The 21974-nt window shown below is 36.4% G+C and overlaps 1 protein-coding gene across 2 annotated transcripts in view; it reads right to left on the bottom strand.

The window, feature by feature from the left end:
* The window catches only part of dlc1 (DLC1 Rho GTPase activating protein), a 122107-nt gene extending 103780 nt beyond the window's left edge, over nucleotides 1-18327 (bottom strand). Inside the window, exons 1-2 of one of the 2 annotated variants that reach the window (XM_051114003.1) lie at nucleotides 16770-18327; nucleotides 15036-16383 (exon numbers count right to left, since the gene is read on the bottom strand). In XM_051114003.1, coding sequence (XP_050969960.1) covers nucleotides 15036-16307 — 1272 coding nt within the window. In that variant the 5' untranslated portion in view covers nucleotides 16308-16383; nucleotides 16770-18327. The remainder of the gene's footprint in view (nucleotides 1-15035; nucleotides 16384-16769) is intronic. The other variant, XM_051113993.1, reaches the window with a different exon arrangement.
* Nucleotides 18328-21974: the final 3647 nt, after the last annotated feature.

Here is a 21974-nt window from a genome sequence, read left to right as displayed (position 1 = left end):
GGAAAAGGTGTTTCTGCTGCATAAAAAAAGCTGCAGCTCAAAAATAATGTACAGAATTCCCATTAAAAAAAAGTTACTGACAATTGGCTAGAGAGAATTATTACAAAAGTGTTTCATGCCTATCACTGTGTGTGGAATAAGTGGAGCCATAAAGATGTCTTCTTTCAAACAATGCAGAGTAGATAGCGTTAATAAATCAGTTGACAGATTTTCACCATAATTTCAGTTAAGTGCCGAATCTTTACTCTGTTTGGATGGCCACTGTGAAAACTGTAACCTGTTAATATGGGTGCTGAAATATATATTACGCTGCTTTCTGCATATGCTGTAAAACAGAGCTAAGAAGGCCAGAGGACCAGAAAGAAATCAAAAGATTTATGCACGAGTTTGTGCGTGTGTGTTCTCTCTCTATTATTACTAATGTCTTGTGACTGCCTCACCATTTATTTTCCATTTAGCAGAGAATTAGCCTGTCAGAGTCAGTGCTATGCTGTTGGATTTGCAGAAGTGAGCCAGAATCCTGCGAATGTGTGTGTGGTGAACGCTAGTTGCATGGATGCCTAAGCTTTTCCATGACACACACTCGTTTTTAAATGCTCATAAACACAGCACGTACACACAGAGAGTCTGCTGTTTTCACTCCCACGTGATGCATTGCTCCATTTCTGATATAAGTGACATTTGTTACACCAAACCCTCAAATGGGGAAGTGTATCAGAAAGAGCTGCATTTTAACAGGTATTAAAGATATTCTAAAATATCCCCTTTTCAGTCTCTTTTAGTGTCTTCTAGGGGTCACATTCCTACAGGCTTCTTCCTGTTTTGAGATGACAGAATTCCCACACTGTGAGATCTCCCAGAATCCTCCTGCTCTCTTCCTCTTTCCCAGAGATCTCTGGGGAATGCGCTTATGACCAACTCAATGCATCCTCAGTGACCCCCAGAGGTCTTTCCTTAAGACATCAACATCTGAAATGAATGTGTCCTGCAGAGTGACACATCGCTGGTTAGCCACTAATATGAAATGGAAGCTGTCAGCGGCCAACTATACTGCGTAAGCCTTCAACTAGCAAGACAGGCTTAGAGCAGAGAGAGCAAAAATTAAATTGGACACACTATTTTTTAAAAAAAAGCTATAGCACAATTTCAGGCCTTTTATGCCCACCAAGGCTGTTTATTTGATTAAAATACAGTAAAATTAAAAAAAAAAAATGAATAAATACCTGTTTTCTATTTTAATACATTTTTAAAATATAATTTATTCCAGTGACATTTCACCAGTGTTCAGTCGCATGATCCTTCAGAAATCATTCTAATGATTTCTGTTGATTTAGTGGTCAAAAATTTCTCATTATCAATGTTGAAAACAATTTTTTTTTCCAGCATTTTTGTATGAACGGAAAGTTCAGGATAACAAAATTAATTTGAAACAGACTGTTTTCTGTTCATTTAAAAGTATTTAAATATTTAAATTTAAATTAATTTATAAGTATTTAAAAGTATTTACTCAATGTAATGCATCCTTGCTGAAAAAGTATACATTTTTAAATTGATTAATTAATTAATTATTTACTAAAAATTTACTGACCCCAAACTGTTCATTTAATTATTTAAATTGATTAAATGACTTATTAATATAAGGCAGTGGACCTCCAGGAGCATGCATAACATGTATGTAAATATACAAAAATATAGATAATGTAGTTGTGGACACACTTGGCAAGTTGTTTTAGTACGGTAAATTATAGAAAAAATGTTTGTGTACAGTGTTTACTTTCCTCATACAGCAGTACCTGACAGCTCATTTAAAATGACTCATGCACTTTCAAAAAAACATGATTACTGTACTTGTACTGTACAGTATAAAAACTTCACCTATGATCAACCACCAAAAAATGGATTACTCTTTATTTTGATAGTACATTTTACTACAAGTAACCATGTGTACTAACACTCAGAGCAGACTGTTAGGTTAGGTTTAGGGTTAGTAGAATAAGTTTAGAAGAGAGTTTAGAAGAGAGTTAGAAGATATTATAGCAGCAGACAGTCTACCAATACTCTAATGACTAGTTGACATGCAGTTGCAAAGTTACTTACTGTAGAATGTCTAAAGTGGACTATCAAAATAAAGTGTTACCCAAAAATATCTCCGCAAAAACACAGCAAGTTTTATAAAGCCATATATGTGAAAACATTCCTTTTTATTAAAAAAAAAAGATCATAAAAACACTAAATCATACTGAAGAAAAGTCTAAATGTATGGTGTTTGCAAACATAACCTCACCACAGATTTTCAGGAAATGGCATAAGCGTCAACATTCCTTTGGTAAACTCATTTACTTCAGTATCTGAAGTATTCTGCTAAGTATTTGGCCCAACATCTTGAACATGACATTACTGCATCATGTGACTGCAGCAGATGTCCACGTTTAAGTGGGACAGAGACTGGGTGCATTATGGGAAGGAGTTGAGAACAATTTCAGAATTTCCTTCCTAATTATTGTGTTGGATATTATTAAATAAGGTCAGTGAGAGAGCTGGTTTGTTCCGGACACAGCAGCTACCGAAGAATAATAAAGTTGTTGCAAATATGTGATTTTTAACCATTTTGCTAAATCAGAATCACATTTATCTAAACATTTAATACTCAATATCAACCAGAACATATGATTGTTTGGATGATTTAACCAGGGTTGCCAACTCTCACGCATTTGGCGTGAGACACATGCTTTCAGACTCACACTGTCTCGCGCTCTCACTCTGCCCATGTAAATCTCATGCCAAATTGGCAACCCCGCTTGTGATTTTAAACAAAGTTTCAGCTTTCAAATGTTGTAAGTTTCAAACGATAAACCACAAATTAACCATGGTCTTGCTACACTAACCATAGTTTAACCATGGTATTTGTAGAAAAAGTATGGTTATACAAATGGTAATCAATGCGCCAAAAACATGGTTACTACACTGTTACTATAATAAAACCATGGTTAATTTTTGTAAGGGTTAATATGGTTTTCTTGTATTTAACCCTCAGGTATTGCTAAATTGCTAAATTGCTATATATGTGTGTGTGTGTGTGCTCAATTTTTGAAAAACTGAGATTTATACATCATCTGAAAGCTGAATAAATAAACTTTCCATTGATGTATGGTTTGTTAGGATTGGACAATATTTGAGAGATACAACCATTTGAAAACTTGGAATCTGAGGGTGTAAACAAATCAAAATATTGAGAAAATCGCCTTTAAAGTTGTCCAAATAAACTTCTTAACAATGTATATTACTAATCAAAAATTAAGTTTTCATATATTTACAGTACGAATTTTATAAAATATCTTCATGGAACATGATCTTAATATCCTAATGATTTTTGCCATAAAAGAAAAATCAATAATTTTGCCCCATACAATGTATATTTGGCTACTGCTACAAATACTAATATTACTTATATTAAAATTTGTGTAGTATTCAAGGTTAAATAGAGAAAAGGGTTTTAAATTCCAATGCAAAGAGGAAAATTAGAGTCATTTAGTGGTCAGGGGAAAAAAATCATTTTCATTTGTAATGACCCTGTTCAATAGTTTACATAGACTTGATTCTTAATACTTTGTTGTTACCCGAATCATCCACAGCTGTGTTTTTTGTTTAGTGATAGATGTTCATGAGTCCCTTGTTTGTCCTGAACAGTTCAACTGCCAGCTGTTCTTCAGAAAATTCACAAATTATTTGTTTTTCAGCATTTTTGTGTATTTGAACCCTTTCCAACAATGACTGTATGATTTTGAGATCCATCTTTTCACTCCGAGGACAACTGAGGGACTGATGCTTCAGAAGGAAACACGATGCACCATGAATTTGAAGATCAGGGTAAATGTAACTTATTTTGTCTTCTGCGGAACATGTATCTTCTGTAGCTTCTGAAGGGCAGTACTAAAAAAAAAATGAAATTTTGTTCAAAAGTTTACACCCCTGGCTCAATGCATGTGAACCTTCTGTGATAGTTGCATACGAGTCCCTCAGTTGTCCTCAGTGTGAAAAGATGGATCTCAAAATCATACAGTCATTGCAGGAAAGGGTTATTGTGGCAAAATAATTAACATTCTGCAGATTCTGCAAGGTGCATTTAAACTTTTGATCTCAACTGTATGTCCTATACTGAACTACTAAAATTAACATTTTACTGACCTCAAACTTTGGTACTTGTATTCTTTACCAAAAATTATACTAAAATGATATTAAAAACACGGTTATACAATGAGTCAAAGTCTAAAATCTATGTAGATAACATGGTACTGTTTTGTTAGCATCAAACTAGAAACTTTATTTAACTTTCCCCCCAACACACACACATACACTCTGAATCCACTAAACACAAAACATGGTGAGATGAGTTCAGCTTTTCACACACTAAAAGCAGTGGATGAATGCATCTCCACAGGTCAAATATGAAAAGGAAGAACTGCAGTCTGATGACTAAATCGCACTTTAAGTTCTTCCTTTAGACATGTTACCCGGTATTAAGCTGCATACAGGCGCACATTTCTAATCATGTTTGGTGGTTGGCCTTGATATAAAGCTTTTCTTAACAGGAGAGAGTTTTGAACTCTTGGCCTGGTTTTAAGTTCCCACTTGAATCATTTATTGGAAGTTGCAGCAATCAAAAGTAAAAGGCACAGGAACTAGAGTGGGGACTAAGGGGCATCAGATGCTCTGTGTACACAGAGGCCTTCAGTGGATAGTTTGACCTCTTTCACAGAGTTTAAAACACAGCTCAAAGAGAGCAAACATGCTGCCATGCAACTTGTTGTACATGCAGAACAAGTTTAACGCTGATGGTTTGTGAATAGAAAATGAATGTAACACACGCACACACACAAACCTCTAGCTTCAGGAACAGAAAAATTATAGTATAAATATGAGTACATATTTTAAGCCTGATTATCAAAATGGTCTACAGACTACAGGGAGTGTTTAACAAGCTCTTATTTCTAGTTTCTCATTTCAACAATTCTGCACAGTCAGCTCTTGAAAGAATTCTGCCTTAAAAGCCCTGTTGGGGCTGAAAAGAACTCAGCATGAGTGTGATTGTGAGAATAGATGCCCATTGCACTCTCCTACCAGACATTTTGAGCTCATTTGTTCTTTATTGTTTCTTGCCTTGCACAACTACCTCAGAGCATTAAAACAAGACATACATAAAGTTCTCTTCCTTATCCTGCACTTTTAACTGATATAAATGGCTGTTGAAAAGTTTAGAGTCAGCAAGTTTTTTTTTTTTTCTATCTAGCCAGGATGCATTAAATTTATCCAGTCAGAGTGACAGTAAGGACCTTTATTAGGGGTCAATTCAAATTGATTCTTGATTCACAATTTTTTGTTTTTTTAATTCACAATTTTTTATCGATTTTTTTTTTTTTTTTTTTGTCCATCAAATGCACCAGTATTGTAATACAAAAACACACCGGTCTATAGTGTGGGTAGTCCTGATTTAAGAAATCAGTCTACCCTATTAACTATTAACTTTACACTTGCCATTAGGGATGTGTCCGAATGCGATAACACCGTGTTCAGGAAAGACGAAACCCCTAAATACGAGATGGGAGGAAAAAAATATCTCAATGCTTTCTCTTGCAATTATATCATTGGGTAATTATACTGTACACAAATCGCAGGCATCAGGGAGCCGCTATTAATATGCAGGGCATTGAAAACGCTTTTGAATGCACATTTGTGTTTTACTTTCACTTTCAAGATTCGCGTTCACACGGAGCATCAGTATGCCTACTTACCACATATTTTACAAGATTAGATGTTTGTCAGTGATGGTCAGGATCTGCAAATCATTTGCCATCGTCCTATCAGTCATCTCTCCTTACTCTGTTTATGTGGTAAGTGAAATATATATTAGCTACGTACTCTAACGTAACAGACTACTGCTGTTACATTAGTTATGTTACATGTTGTTCGTTTTCCGTCCCTTTCTGAATACTTCCCATAATAAAAAAAGATCAATAATTAATATAATACTTTTCCTAACACTTTCCCTCGCTGAAAATGTGTCAGGATGTATTTGTTTTTCCTTTGCTGTTGCTGTTTTTGTTTCGACAATATTATGCTATTATTATATTACCTAGAAAATTGATTTTTGAAATTTGTGAATGTTGTGAATCGTTTGAAGACTGAGTTGGGATTCAAATCTGAATCAATTTTTCCCCCCACCCCTAACCTTTATAATGTTACATTTCAAATAAAATTTCAATTTCAATTTCCATGCATCATGGATTTCACTAAAATATTAAGCATCACAAGAGTTTTCAATTTTGATAATAATAAGAAAATAGTTATTTTAAAGGGGTAGTTCACTTCCCCCTGTCATCCAAGATGTTCATGTATTTCTTTCTTCATAAATAAATTATGTTTTTTGAGCAAAACATTACAGGATTTCTCTCCACATAATGGACTTCTATGGTGCCCCCGAGTTTGAATGTCCAATGTTTCACCTCAAACGCTCTTCTTGTCTAGCCCTGTGTGAACTCTGTGTATTCCAGTTCATGGCAGTTAGGGTATGTTGAAAAACTTCCATCTCATTTCTCTTCTTTGCATGTACACTTTGTAAACACTGGGTCGGTACTTCTGCAGTGATGTAGAACTATTTTGAAGTTGGAGGAGAAAATGAGATGGGATTTTGACATTTTTCCGCATTTAAACTGCATTTTGGAAATTCAAACTCGGGGGGCACCATAGAAGTGCATTATTTGGAGGGAAATCCTAAAATGTTTTCCTCAAAAAACAATTTCTTTACGATTAAAGAAAGAAAGACAAGGCAACATCTTGGAAGACAAGGGAGTGAGAAGATTATCTGTTTTTTTTTTTTTTTTTTTTTTTAGTGAACTACTTTAAATTGTAATAATATTTCACAAACACTGAGGCAGTTTTAAAAATATCATCTTTTGTCTTCCACAGAAAAATAGAAATATATACAGGGTTGGAATTACATAATCATGAGTAAATGCTGAAATTGTGAACTATCCTCTTCATCTTAACTAGCACTTTCCTCATTAATAAACATTAAAAAGGCCATGCTGATCAACAAGCTTCATCAGTTTGGCTATGCTGCACTAACTAGCAAGACCAGTGTGAAATATTGTAATACTGTGACAGCATAGAAAGAACATGAAGTTCTAAGTTAGTCTTTTCAATACAGGGTTTCTCTAGAAACTTGTGCAGCTTAAGGCCACATCAGCAGTATTCATCAGGGAGCTAATTATGAGATTGATCTTCATCATTAATATCTGTATCTTCATAATTACTGTACCTTCGCACAATTTAATTATCCTTCTGTCTCTAAGGGTGAGTGATCTATAAACCCAGTATGATGGGGCGAGGCTCTGCCTTTATTAGAAACAGAATCACACATGCATGCACATGCACATGGCTGGCATCTACAAGTCTAACAACACAAAATCACAGCCTTGATGTAAAGCATATACATGTAATGGAGAGTAAATCTGTATCATGGGTCACAGGCACAAAGACTCTGAATCTCCAACAGCTTAGCAGTGCACTGTGTACTGGCTGTGAACATACTGCTATAAGAAACAGTGCTAAAAATCCTCATTTAAACGATTTTTTTTAACGATTTGTTTATGAATGAATCAGTATTTTTGAACAAATCTTTTATTCATTAAATCTACAGACTGATTCTGTTGGATGAATCACTAATAACACCAAGAGACCATTGTCGGCAAATTATATGAAAGAAAAACTGCATAACTTTTAAGGGCCAGTTTTACTAAAAAGGGCAAATTAGCGTGAGACCACAATTCCTAAAAAGTGCCGATCTGAAAGGAAATTTCTGCAGGTGATTTACTAAAAATGTGCAAATTAAAGAACACACATGTAACATCTCATTTACGTATCAACCAATGAATATACCAAGCGGAGCGCAAATTAGCATAATCACAAATAAAGAATAAAGACATAAACAAGCCACAGTACGTTAAAAAGAACCGGAGGCTAAAAAACGAAGGTTTGGTAGAAGTTTTAATAGATCTGCTATTGCGTGACTCCTAGTTGAGGGTTCGAAGTGGACTTTTATTTTCTGAAGCAAATTAAAAATAACATGGCTTTGTTCGAATAATGTGTTCTTCTGGCTTTTCAAATAAATTAATACATGTGGAAAAAGGGGTTCCTCCTACTAGCAACAATAATTGCAGCCATTTCAAATTTGGAAAAAAAATTTGGTGAAATATTGGTGCAAATGGCAAAATCTGATGAGCGCAAACGTTAGTAAAACGTGTTGTGTGATTCATTTGAATACTCTCCTTCTATAAATTTTGCTCCTACAAATGCATTTTCAATAAGGTCAGGCGCAAAAATACCTATGTCCACATTTTTTTTCCGTGCTAATTCTTCACAGCGCATCTTTAGTGACAATTATTTTTACAGTTTTAACACCAAAAGAAGGTTTGGCTTGCGCAAGCTGTTAGTTAAACTAGCCCTAACTGCTAAGGTATTGTTAACCCAAAGATGAAAATTCTGTCATTAATTATTAACCCTCATGCCATGACTGTCATTCATCTTCGAAACACAAATTAAGATATTTTTGGTGAAATCCGAGAGCTTTCTGAACCTGCATAGACAGCAGCACAACACATTCAAGGCCCAGAAAGGTAGTAAAGACATTGTTAAAATAATCCATGTGACAACATTGTTCAACCTTAATTTTATGAAGCTACAACATTACCTTTTTAATGCAAAGAAAACAAAAATAACAACATTATTCAACAATTTCTTCTCTTCCATGTCAGTCTTTGAAACATTCACAAGAGTACATGTCACATGGACTATTTTAACAATGTCCTTACTACATTTCTGGGGTTTGTATGTGTGCGTTGATGTCTATGCAGGTTCAGAAAGCTCTCTGATTTCATCAAAAATATCTGAATTTGTGTTACGGGTTTGGAACGAAATGAGGGTGAGTTATTAATGACAGAATTTTCATTTTTGGAGTAAACTATCCCTTTAAAAATGCACAGTAACACTTTATAATAATAAGTAAACACTACTAAAGTACTTGTAAGTAAAAATGATTTATAGTTAATTCACAGTTTATAAACTGTAGTTAATACTTTAATACACTCTGTACAAATATTGAGTTCTTCATTCATTATCACTGTAATTAGCACAATTGTTATTGTTTAACTAGCTCATAAAGGAATTGTTACTTAGTAATAAGGGAATACAGTGCCCTCCACTAATATTGGCACCCTTGGTAAATATGAGCAAAGACGGCTATGAAAATAAATCTGCTTTGTTTATCTTTATGATCTTACATTCAAAAAATTCACAAAATGCTAACCTTTCATTGAGGTAAAACAATTAAAAGTGGGGGGGAAACTTACGTTATGAAATAAATGTTTTTCTCATATGCATGTTGGGCACAATTATTGGCACCCTTAGAAATTATAATGAGTAAAATATCTCTGAAGTATATGCCCATTCATATTTGCATTTATTTAGCACACTAGAATGACTAGCAGTATGATATTGTCCAGCAATAACTTCCTGTTTCACAGGATTATAAATATGAGGAGCACAAAGGCCAAATTTCCTTAATCATCCATCACAAGGAATAAAACCAAATAATATAGTTCTGATGTGCAGAACAAGATTGTTGAGCTTCACAAAATAGAAAGTGGCTGTAAGAAAAGAGCTAAAGCATTGAAAATCCCAATTTCCATCATTAGGACAATAATTAAGAATTCCAATCAACTAAAGATGTTACAAATCTGCCTGGAAAAGGATGTGTGTCTATATCGTCCTAATGCATGGTGAGGAGGAGAGTTTAAGTGTCCAAAGACTCTCCAAGGATCACAGTAGGAGAATTGCAGGGAATAGTTGAGTCTTGGGGCCAAAAGACTAAAAAAAAAAAAAAATTCAAACAGCCCCTACGTCACCACATGTTGTTCAGGAGGGTTTTAAGAAAAATCCTCCTTGCTCATCCGAAAACAAACTCCAGCATATTCAGTTGTCAGACACAACTTGAATTTCAAATGGGAATGGCTTCTGTGGTCAGATGAAACTAAAAAAAAAGAGCTTTCTGGTAGCAAACACTCAAGATAGGTTTGGTACAAAAAGTACCCCATGCCCACGGTTAAATATACTGCTGGATCTTTAATGTTGTGGGCTTATTTTCCTGCCAGAGGTCCTGAACATCTTGTTCAGATACATGGCATCATGGATTCTAGCAAATACCAACAGATAAAAAATGTAAACCTGACTGCATCTGTTAGAAGTTCTATAATGAGCTGTGGTTGGATCTTCCATCAGGACAGTGATCCAAATCAAACATCAAAATCAACACAAAAATGTGTCACTGAGCATAAAATGAAGCTTCTGCCATGGCCGTCCCAGTTGCCTGACCTGAACCCTATAGAAAATGCGTGAGGTAAACTGAAGAGAAGAAGCACCAGCATGGAGCTGGGAAACTAAAGGATCTGAAGAGTTTCTATATGAAGGAATGGTCTCTGATCTCTTGTCAGGTGTTCTCCAAACTCTTCAGGCATTAAAGAAGAAAACACAGAGCTGTTATCTTGAATAAAGGACACTGCAATAATTGGGTGCCAATAATTGTGGTCAACATGAACTACAGAAAAACATTTATTTCATAAAGAGATTTTCCCCCTGCTTTCCATGGTTTTACTTAAATGATAGGTTAGAATATTGTGAATTTTTTGAATGAAAGATTAAAAGGATAAACAATGCAGATTTATTCTTACAGCCACCTTTGCTCATATTTACCAAGCGTGCCAATTTTAATGGAGGGCACTGTATGTAGGACGATTTTGAAGTTGGAGGAGAAAATGAGATGGGAGTTTTTCTACATACCCTAACTGTCATAACCGGAATACACAGAGTTCACGCAGAGCTAGACAAGATGAGCATTTGAGCTTGAGCTTAAAAAGTATATAAATTGTACATTTTTTTTTTATAAAATAACAAATCATATTGCTAGATAAGACCCTTCTTTATTGGCAGGGATTGTTTAGAGCCATTTGAAGCTGCATTTAAACTGCATTTTGGAAGTTCTAAAAGAAGCACACTATATGGAGAGAAATCCTGAAATCTTTTCTTCAAAAAACATAATTTCCTTACGACTGAAGACAGAAAGACATGAACATCTTGGATGGCAAGTGGGCGAGCAAATTATCTGTAAATATTCAATGTCCCTTGTTTACAAATACATTAAGGACATGAAAACACATTGGCATATGTAGTTTACAGGGACTCTTCATAGGTGTAATGGTTTTTATACTGTACAAACTGTATGTACTAACTGTATTTACCTAACCTTACCCCTAAACATACCCATCACAGAAAACTCTCTCTGTCTACCCCTCTCTAATTTTCTGTGAAGGATAGGTTTAGGGTTAAGGGACAGAGTATACAGTTTGTACAGTGAATAAACCATTACGCTTACGGATAAACTCTGAATGAACTATAAACTAATAGTTTGCAAATGATTTGTAAGCACTTCACGAGTGTATACTTATTATGAAGTGTTACCAAATTCATAACTGAATTGTGTGAAACTTCAAAAATCGATTCTATGTCTACCCACAGACACAAATTCATGCATACGGTCACAAGTGCATAAACACAAAGGGGGAGAGAATGTGATCTCAGACAGTTGCTCAATATGGGGAGTGATTTCTGAAATAGTCACTGTGTTAGTGCCACTTAAGCAGTTCCAAGAATCTCAAATCCACCATGAAACCCAGATTCATACTTCAACTCCCTGATAAATCCCCCTGACACAATCCAGCACATTCAGAGTGTCTGCGTGTGAGCAGCATCATGCGTGAAAAGGGAAATACTTCAGTTATCACTGGTTTCATTATCTCCATCATCGGCACTGCTGTGTTGTCGAGAGAATAAACAAATGAGCATCTAGTGTCTCTCTGTCTGTGTTACCGATACAGTCCTTTGCTATCTTTATTGCTCATTCACAGACAAGATGATTGGAATAAGTAAGATTCCTTCTGTACTCATGTGTCAAACAGAAACTCCCACACTCAAGGACTCTCGTTGCTCACTCCGTCCTTGAACTCATAATAGTTCATGTCTCCATTAGCAGTAGAAAAGAGTCGTTCAAGCCCTTAAATGGCTCGCATTCACTCCGGCGCTCCGTAACAAACACAAATCCCCACAAGAACTCCAGCCACCAGCCCTGGATTTCAGCCTCACAAATAAATGACAATTACACAGCATGGCGTGTTTTGCTTGGGCTGGTTCCTGTCTAATGGATCCTGCTGTATAAATAATGACTGTGTTTTGGACGACGCCTCCAGGGTCTTGTGGAATAGGGCAAGGATGAATAAACACAGAAAGCTATGAGAGACTTTACCTAAGGGGCCGAGGTTGGCAAGGCGGGCCGCTGTCAATCACCCACTAAACGCATCAAGGTAAAAATATATATGCATACAAGCGCACCCACGTACAACACCCGTCACGCATCAGCAGACACACAATGACTACACATACTCTATTCGTGCCCTTTTAGGTCTCCTGTGACGCCAGTTTCTTGGACCGTTGAACATTCCACAGATGCCCATGGCCAGAGATGTAAGCTGGAGTGATGTCATTGCTTTCCAAAGGGCGTGGCTGTGAGCTAGCATAGTGATTTAGGATGTGGTGCTTGAAAAGTATGGTGCTATATAAATGCTTTTAATCACAACTGTGTATACAAGCGAGCACAAACATGGAGCAGGAAGAAAGAGTCTGGAGAAGAAACATGCTGGAACTGATTTGAAACCAGCTAAAAATAAAATCCAGCATGCATACTGGCCACTCATGACGTGCACTGTGCACAAGGCTATCTTGGGATTAATACTTTTACTCAGTGAGGATGCATTCATTTGATCGAAAGTGACTGTAAAGACTTTTACCTTGATACAAAAATGTCTAATGTCTAAAATATGCTGTTCTTATGAACATTCATCAAAAAAGCCCTGTTTTTAACATTGACAATAATAAGAAACGTTTCTTCAACACCAAAACAGCATATTAGAATGATTTATGAAGGATCATATGAAATTTTAGTTCAGCCATCACAGTAATATATGGCACTTTAAAAGACACTGGCATTCAAAAGTTTGGGATCAGTATAAAATACTTAATGTTTTTCAAGAAGTTTCTTATGATCATCAAGGCTGTATCTATTTAAAAAATACAAGAAAAAAAAATGTTTTGTGAAATATTGTTGCCTTTTAAAATAACAGTTTTCTATTTTAATATATTTTAAAATATAATTTATTCCTGTGAAGCAAAGCTGAATTTTCAGCATCATTACTTCACGTGATCCTTCAGAAATCATTTTAATATGCTGATTTATTATCAATGTTGGAAACAGTTGTGCTGCTTAATATTTTTTTGGGACCTGTGATACTTTTTTCAAGATTCTTTGATAAATAAAAAGTTCAAACGAACAGTGTTCATTCAAAATAGAAATGTTGCATTACAATATACACTACTATTTAAAAGTTTGCAGTCAATCATTTTTTTCATTATTTTTTTTAAGTAATTAATACTTTAAATGGATAACAGGTGATAGTAAAAACTTTGTTATAAAAGATTTCTATTTTGAATAAATGCTGTTTATTTTAACTTTTTATTCATCAAAGAATCAAAGGAAAAAGTATCACAGGTTCCAAAAAAAAAAAAAAAAAAAAACTGAGCAGCACAACAGTTTCAACACTGATAATAAATCAGCATATTACAGTAGAATGATTCTGAAAGGATCATGTGACACTGAAGATTGGAGAATTGGCTGATGGAAATTCAGCGGTGCATCACAGAAATAAATTATATTTTTAAGTATATTAAAATAGGGGACCAATTTTAGAAATTGCAATAATACTTCACAATATTACTGTTATTTTTATTTTTATTTTTTTTCTGTATTTTTGATCAAATAAACAGCCTTGATGAGCATAAGAGACTTAATAAAATTATTAAAAATCATTAAAAACATTAAAAATCTTACTGATCCCAAATGCTAAAATGACAGTGTATATTCAAACAGAAAACAGTTTAAAAATTGTAAAACTATTTCAAAATCTAGCTGTTTTATTGTTTACATCAACTAAATGCAGCCTTGAGAAAATCATGTAAAAATCTTAACTAAGAAAGAAAGAAAGAAAGAAAGAAAGAAAGAAAAAGAGTGTTGTTCTGATTGGTTAGTATTGCTATGTGGCCTTTTTAAAAAGGTAAGAAAGAGATTGTTCTTTAAAGAACCTTTGACTGAATTGTTCTTTGTGGAATCAAAAATGGTTCTTCTATGGCATCGGTGTGAAGAACCTTTTAAAACACCTTTATTTTTAAGAGTGTGTATGTTTTTTAAATATTTTTTTTACTAAACACCAGGTGAGATTTAGGTGAAAACTGCAAGTCTGATTAACTTTGAAAAGTAATAGCATACATCTTCACAAGGCCCTTTATTTGCAAAAATTCCAAAATTGGGGTTAGGGTTTTGAAAAACCAGAACTACATTATGAGCTGTGGTGCCCATGTAGGATATTCAGGTTTGAATCCAGCCTGCATCTCGTCATTCCATTACCCCTCTCTTCCTCCCTCATAAACTTCCTGTCTGCTCTCTCTCCACAGTCTATAATAAAACTTGCAAATACACCCCAAAATAAATAAACAAAAAATACTGTGAATACACTGTTTAATACGAAACAAATTGAAATCTTGTGATGCATAAAAATAACTGTTTCTTCCAGATTTCAATTTATTTGCATGCTTAATTGCTTTGTTACAGATAATTTATGTGGAAATTCCCCCAGAATTTCCCTTACTGACTGACTGATGACCTTCAGAAGCATGACATACAATGGAAACTATCCCATGGGCAAAACGATTTCTATCCTTTATATATACTGTGTGACTAAAGGTCATTGTCTCTGCTGTCTTTTATACTTTCATATATAAATGAAACAGAACGAAAAAAAAAATCTATGAAAACATCTTACCTTCCTTGTACGAAGCTTGACAAGAGAACCTTCGGCTCTTGAAACACTCTCAGCGTCTTTGGCTATATATGCCTGATGCTCATCATAGAGTGCTTCAGGTAGAGGTTCTCCTCTAGTTGGCTCGTTTAGCCTCGTGTTTTGATCCTCTGAACTTGTCGAATTCTCACAGTCTGTACTTATTAGATGTTCTGTCGCCTCTGCTGATATCTCACTGGAAGCATCATTTTCAGATTCAGGAAAGGACCCCTCATGGATGGTTTGTAGTTTTGAGGAGCAATCATGCCATGTTTCCATGATGTCAATTTTTCCAGATGGCTCCTGATAAGAAGTCTCACAAGCAGGTGGTTTAAGGCTTCCCACTTTTAACAGCTCATGATCGGAGTATATAAAAATGCCATCTTGAGATGCTATGTGATGTTTAGACATTAGACTTGCTTTATTTCCATCTGAGCTAGCTTCTGCAACGTGAATTTCTTGAGAAGTCGGTAAGATCGGGATCACAGTTTCATCTGTGTATGAGCATTCGACTTTGCCACATGTTAAAATCAACATTTCCCCACATTGTCCTTCCACAACATCGTGTGGGTCAGCAGATTTCTGCTGTGAATCAGAGGTGGGAGGTTTATTAGTTACGTCTGTGATCTTGCTTGTGACACTCATATGCTCATGTACTAACATCTGACTGTCCACCATGGATTCTGTATTTTCTATGGAAGTTCCACTTTTGGAATAAGTTGGTTCAGAACAGTCAACTTTGACAGAGTTATTGTCCTTCAAAACATTTGATAAATCATCCGTTTCCTCTATTTGATCTAATTCTGGGGTAGGAAGCACATGTTGTGTCAGGCTATGGGAAGTAGATACTTTATCATTGTTTAGTTCCTTACTATCTGGATCTCCATTGTGAGGTTGCGAATTTCCTGAAGCAGAACATTGCAATTCATCTTGATCTGACACGTTGTCTGAAGGTAGCCTGCTATCTTGGTCGATCTTGTTCTGTGCTGTCAACGACTGGCTCTTTGCACCTTCACAGTTAAGTTGAGATTCACCCTTAAACTTCTGCACTATCCTCTCCATCGGTTTTGTACCATCCTCCTGAGGGCAGGATAAAGTCCAAGCCTTGTGATGACCACACTCAGGCATCGAGGCACATCTACCGCGCTGGTACCGCACATGGCAGCAGACCAAGTCTAGGTCATCATAGCTGTACTGTAATCCTGTCCGTGGGGTCACATGATCCTCCCAGCTTCTTTTACGAACGGCAACAGGCATGGCCAGAAGCCTCTGCTAGCCCATAGAGCCTTATTATTACAGCCCACAGAAAGCACAAAACCAGATACAGGTCTTTCTGCAGAGAGAGAAAAAAGAGAATTTTTTTCATTGTCAAACACTTGTGATCTTCATATGTGAGAGAAATGGAAACGACATACCTAATAAACGCTATTGACATTGAAACTCAAGTGCTCTTAAACTTGTTTAGCCTGAAGTGTCTGTTCTGTGTTACACAGAAAAACCACAATGACAACTTAATGTGATGCCACAAACCTTTTGACCATCACAAATACTTAATTTATTCTTGAAGACGACCAACAAATTGTCCACGTCCATGACTTTTGACACTTTTTCGATGCTTACAGAAAGATTATTACCAATTACAGCTACACCAAGAAAGCAGATCTCATAAACAGCTGTAGGACTCGTGAAGGAAAAGAAAAATAGACAAATCACATTTACCCTCGCGTCAACCGTTGAGTCAGCCAAGCATTTCACCAGACCTTCCACCCACTCAAAAGTACAGTAAGACTTCTCTACATTTTGCACAAGTCATTCTTCAGTGATTAGCCACCAAGGACCGACTTCTCTTTAAAATTAGACCAGAAGGAAAGTCTCAAGATGGAAAGAAGTGCAGTAATAAAAGACCGTTGGGGGAAACCACACAGAGTGGTGAAATGGCAGGAGCTCTTGTAGTCCCTTAAGCCTGATAGATCTTCTTGACATCTATGTGAAGTCAGCGGTTAGTGGCGAGCGTTCAGAGAAGGTCCTAACCAGGACATTCCTCTCACATCTGGCCAGAAGTTACTCCCTCTGTTGAACATCTGGTCGCGAGGTCCAAATTTCCTTTGGCAGGCGCTTTTGCGGATTATTCGTTTTCGATAAAGACACTTATCTTGTCGTAAAGAAAGATAATCCTTGGTTGCTCACGTCACTGACATCCTGGACTTACTTTGTGCTTGTTTGGTAATGTCTGAGTCTCAGTATGAAGCGTAATTTGAATATAAACAACGAAAGCGTGACAGAAAGCCAGTGCAGCAGAAGTTTAAAAGAGATTCGTAAGCAAACGTTCAGTCTAAACATTAATACCTGGATGCTTTTCTCTTTCTCCTCTTCTTCTGGCCTTGTGAGTGTGTCACTCGGTCTTGGTACTGTCCGTCTGCGGCGATGGAGCGGCCAGTTACCCACTCTCCCTGCCGTGTGGTGAGCTCACCCTCTGACACAGCTAGCTCTGTTCTCCAGCCAGCCAGGACGTCAAGGTCATGTGTCTCCAGGGGTCAACAACTTTTCTATGGTCCCATGTGATGTTACAATCAAACACAATTGCTGCATTGAAAAGGTCTAAAGAGAAATGCTGAAAAAACAAATAATTCTCCAAGGTGAGAAATAACTAAATAAATCCATTTCTGAAGTCTCTACACTGTTGATAGATCAACAGTTCAGCTGTCAGACCGGCATGCGCTCCTTAGCAATAAGCGTCTCTAATTGGTTCTGCAACCAATTTGCATTTTTCCTTCAATGAAGCGGTTGAGGATGATGCAAGAACTCCAGAAGAGGGAGGAGGAAGCCATTTGTTTTTCGACCAATCTCTCCCTAGACGTCTGGAACGATTACTGATCGTGGTCAGTTCCTGCTAGAGCTTTTTCTCCCTGGGAGAAACAAGGAGGAGGAGAAGAAAACAGAGACGCGTGGAGCTTGAAACGTGGAGAGCGTGTTGTCATCTTGATGGCATTAGAGGTCTTTGCTTGGGATGACTGTTCTTTTTGTTCCTGACAGTCTTAAGTCACTGTTTTTCTTTTTCGCCCGCTTCCTCTGTCTCTTGCTTTCTCAAACTCTTTTTTAGAAACCAGACTCTTCACATCTCTAACGCGCAGTTCTTCTGGAAACTGACAGTCGTATACTTCTCTTACTTTTTACTCTCTCTCTCTCTCTCTGCTTTTCTTTTCCCCCCCTTTCTATTTCCGTGCTGTTCATAACATTTAATTCTTCCTATAAAATCGGCATGCCACATTCCCTTTCCTCTCACTGACATTCACACACAGACACAGACACACACGCTCTTTCCACGCCTCTGCATGTGTGTGTGTGTGTATCAGTGTGTTAGCTGGGAAAAGCACTCTCCAGTTTTGATTAGAAGCAGACAGCGTGCTGTGTAAAGGTTTGAGTCAGAGCGCCAAGTCAGATCGCAGTAATGTTTTGGCACTCATGTCTTTTTTTTCTGTCACTAACGCAACAGCTCAAGCATTCTTACCCAAACACTTTAACAAACTTATGATAATATAATATAATATAATATAATATAATATAATATAATATAATATAATATAATATCATAGTAGTAGTATATAGTATATAATTAGTTATATTAAAATAATTATTTTACTTTTTATATTTAGCTAAAGCACACAAATACTTTTTAATACTGATCAAATTAATATAATAAAATATAATATAATATAATATAATATAATATAATATAATATAATATAATATAATAGTTTGAGGAATTTTTTCTACATATTTTGGAAATGGTCCATGTCAAAGCTCTTTGACAGTGACATGCTTGTTCTTGGGCTGCTTCAAAGGAAAACAAGTTATAGTGTATTTTAACGTGTGAGTTGGCTATTCATTGCCTAATATAGACATGTTTCTTGATGGTCACCCTCTCTCTCGTGCTTTGTTGTTTAAAGGGAAAAGACCTGGAACCCATACAGACTTAAGGGGCGTTCACACTAACTGCCATTTGCAGTGGCTAAGTGGCCTGAAGTCATTCGCTTTTAGCTTGAGCGCTGACGATTTGTTGGCAAACAGTAATTGTTGCTGACATGATGTGAGTGTGTGTAATATACAACACAGCTGAGAAACATTTATGCAAATGAGATGGCAAAACAGAGGAGAAGCGAATGTTACTATTGTGTTTTAATGTTAATGCTGTGATTAAAGGGATAGTTCATCTAAAAATGAAAATTCTGTCTTCATTTATTCACCTTCCTGTGGTTCCAAACCTGTGAGACATTTGAAGGACACTAAGAAAGATATTTTGAATAATGTTAATAGCCAAACTTAGCAGTAAGTGTAGAGGCACTTGCTTTGAATGGCATCAGCATCTGCGGCTGAAGGACATCACTGGTTTCTCACACTGCGAGGTGTGATCTTGGTCTACTTTTCTTACACTCTCTTCCATAGTTCGGTAACTGTAGTAGGTTTCTTAGCCAAAACTTTGTCACCAACAATTTTCCAAAGATTTTCAGTTGGGTTTAGATCAGGACTCTGGCCTGGCCATTTAAATATTTCAATGTTCTTAACTTTAAGGAACAGCTTTACCCAATTTGCAGTGCGATGGGGGCATTGTCTTGCATGTCAACTGCTGGCTGATGGTGAGATGCTTGCAGGGAAGGAGTTGCATGTTGCTGAAGGAGGTTCTGATAAACATTTGCATTCACCCTGCCATGTAATGGTTTAAGAGGCCCAACTCCTGCTGCAAAAAAACATCTTCCAAACCATGAGACTTCCTCCTCCACCTTTCACTGACTTTTTATGCACTTGGGCTTCAGTCTATACTCCGTTTGATGCCTAAAAAATGTTCCCCATCAGACCCAAATAAATTAAACTTGAACTCTGGATCAATTCTCCTCTTTTCACACAACATGCTCCTCAGCAAAGGTAAGCTTAGCCTTTAGAATATTTCTTTGAATCTTTCCTTTTGAATCTGATGAGAGGCTTGGTCATGGGAGAGTGTGCTTTCAGTCAGACTTCTCTTAAACATGCCGTGACAGATCCTTACCCTGTTTACTGGCAAGCAATTCCAGCTGCAGTGTTGAACCGATTCCTGATTGAAAGTCTCTGCATTATCCCATGATCTCCACCGTGTATATATCAACCTGGTGTCATCACAAAAAACGTACCCGGGGGAACTTTTTCACGAGACGCGAAATACATACCGATAAGTACATATCATTGTAGTTTCCAAAAAAGAAAAAAAAAATTCAAAATATTGATCATGAGCTAACTTACTATTGAGAATGAAAAACTTCCATTGTACTGATCTAGCATTAAATATTGCCAAACAAATCATTTAGCTCAAAGAACCACTAATCTCTAGAAGCTAATAACTTTCCACCCACCTATTTTTATGCGCATTTTGGTATATTGCATAACAAAACGCTGGATGGAAATGCCAAGATGTGCATAAATTCTAAAAATGCACGTAAAAAACTTGCAAAACTTGCTAAGAAAAAATGTGCGTAAACTACGATGGAAACAGCTTAATGTGCATTAAAAAATACATGCAACTTTGCGATGGGACAGCATAACTGGACTAACCAACGAACCGATCTCTTTGCACAGCATCTGAAATGCTAATTTTGTCATTCTTAAATGCTTGAGCAAAGTCTCGTTGAAGTGCTTCGTTATAATTAACTCCCAGATCTGCGTTCCCAAACAGCAGGCTCTGAAAATAAGCTAACGTGACCGCGTTTCATCTGATCGCTCTATACTCCGAATTCCGAATAATGTCTTATTCTTATCTACACGACCAAAAAGTGACATAGGCTAGTAAGTTGTTTCTGCTACTATAAGGGAAAAAAAATCTAAGCGATTGCGCTGGAGCCTCTCGTGGGAAATATTTGTATTCGAATGAGAGATGTATCGATGCATTGCAGTTTTTCTTTAAATTTGTTTTGGTTAGACTTTGATATGTTGTTTATTACGAATGGCATCATAATTTGTGTTTTATGTTATAATTTGTCTGTTTCTTAAATTCGTTTTGCTTAGACTTTTATATGTTGTTCATACCGATTATAATAATTTGTGATTTACTTTATAATTTGTATAAATTTGTACTATATATATATATGAGAGGAAAAGAGAGAATGACGAGTTGATTTTCCGTTAGAGTTGTGAGACATAATCTCGGAATTGCGAAAATAAAGTCAGAATTCTGAAATATAAAATCAGATTTACCTTTTTTTATTTTTTTTATTCCATGGCTCGATAGGCTGCCACTTGAACCGCCCACAAAAAACGTCATCCCTGTTTCAGATCTGTAAGACTATTCCACTATCTAACGTCAATTCGATTCTGTATTTATAAGCGTGTTGTTCTCATGGGGACCAAAGGACAAGGATTTTGTATTTGCCATCTTTGAGGGGACATTTTGTCTCGGTAGGGTAAACCTGAACCACACACGCAGCTTTTCATTTACAAATTAAATACAATAACATGGAAAGAAAGAAGACATATCTTCCACCTCCATATCTTTATCTCTCTCTGTCACATTCAAACCAACCTTTTGTGGACTGAAGATATGCTCCACATATTGGATGACTGCATACTCCTAGAAACTGACAAAACGGACAAAACTGAAACGCAGACAATAAACCCACACAAAAATGGACAAACACGATCACTGTCACATGGCCTTCTGTTTGTATAACCAAAACCACCCTTTCACTCACTCTATGATAGTTAAACAAATTGATTTTGAACACACACTCACGAGCTCCCAGACAAAAGCAGTGTGTGTGGTGTGTGTGGGAGGTTGCTTGGAGGAGTTTTCATGGGAAAACTGTACTGTCCTATTTCGAACTGCTCTTAACCTCTACTATTCCTGCTCCTCTGACCAGAGGCCAAACACGACACAAACTCATGACAACACGAAGTAGGTTT

Source organism: Labeo rohita, chromosome 1 (genome assembly GCF_022985175.1).
Source record: "Labeo rohita strain BAU-BD-2019 chromosome 1, IGBB_LRoh.1.0, whole genome shotgun sequence".
Taxonomy (NCBI): domain Eukaryota; kingdom Metazoa; phylum Chordata; class Actinopteri; order Cypriniformes; family Cyprinidae; genus Labeo; species Labeo rohita.
This window is presented reverse-complemented; position numbering and strand designations above follow the sequence as displayed.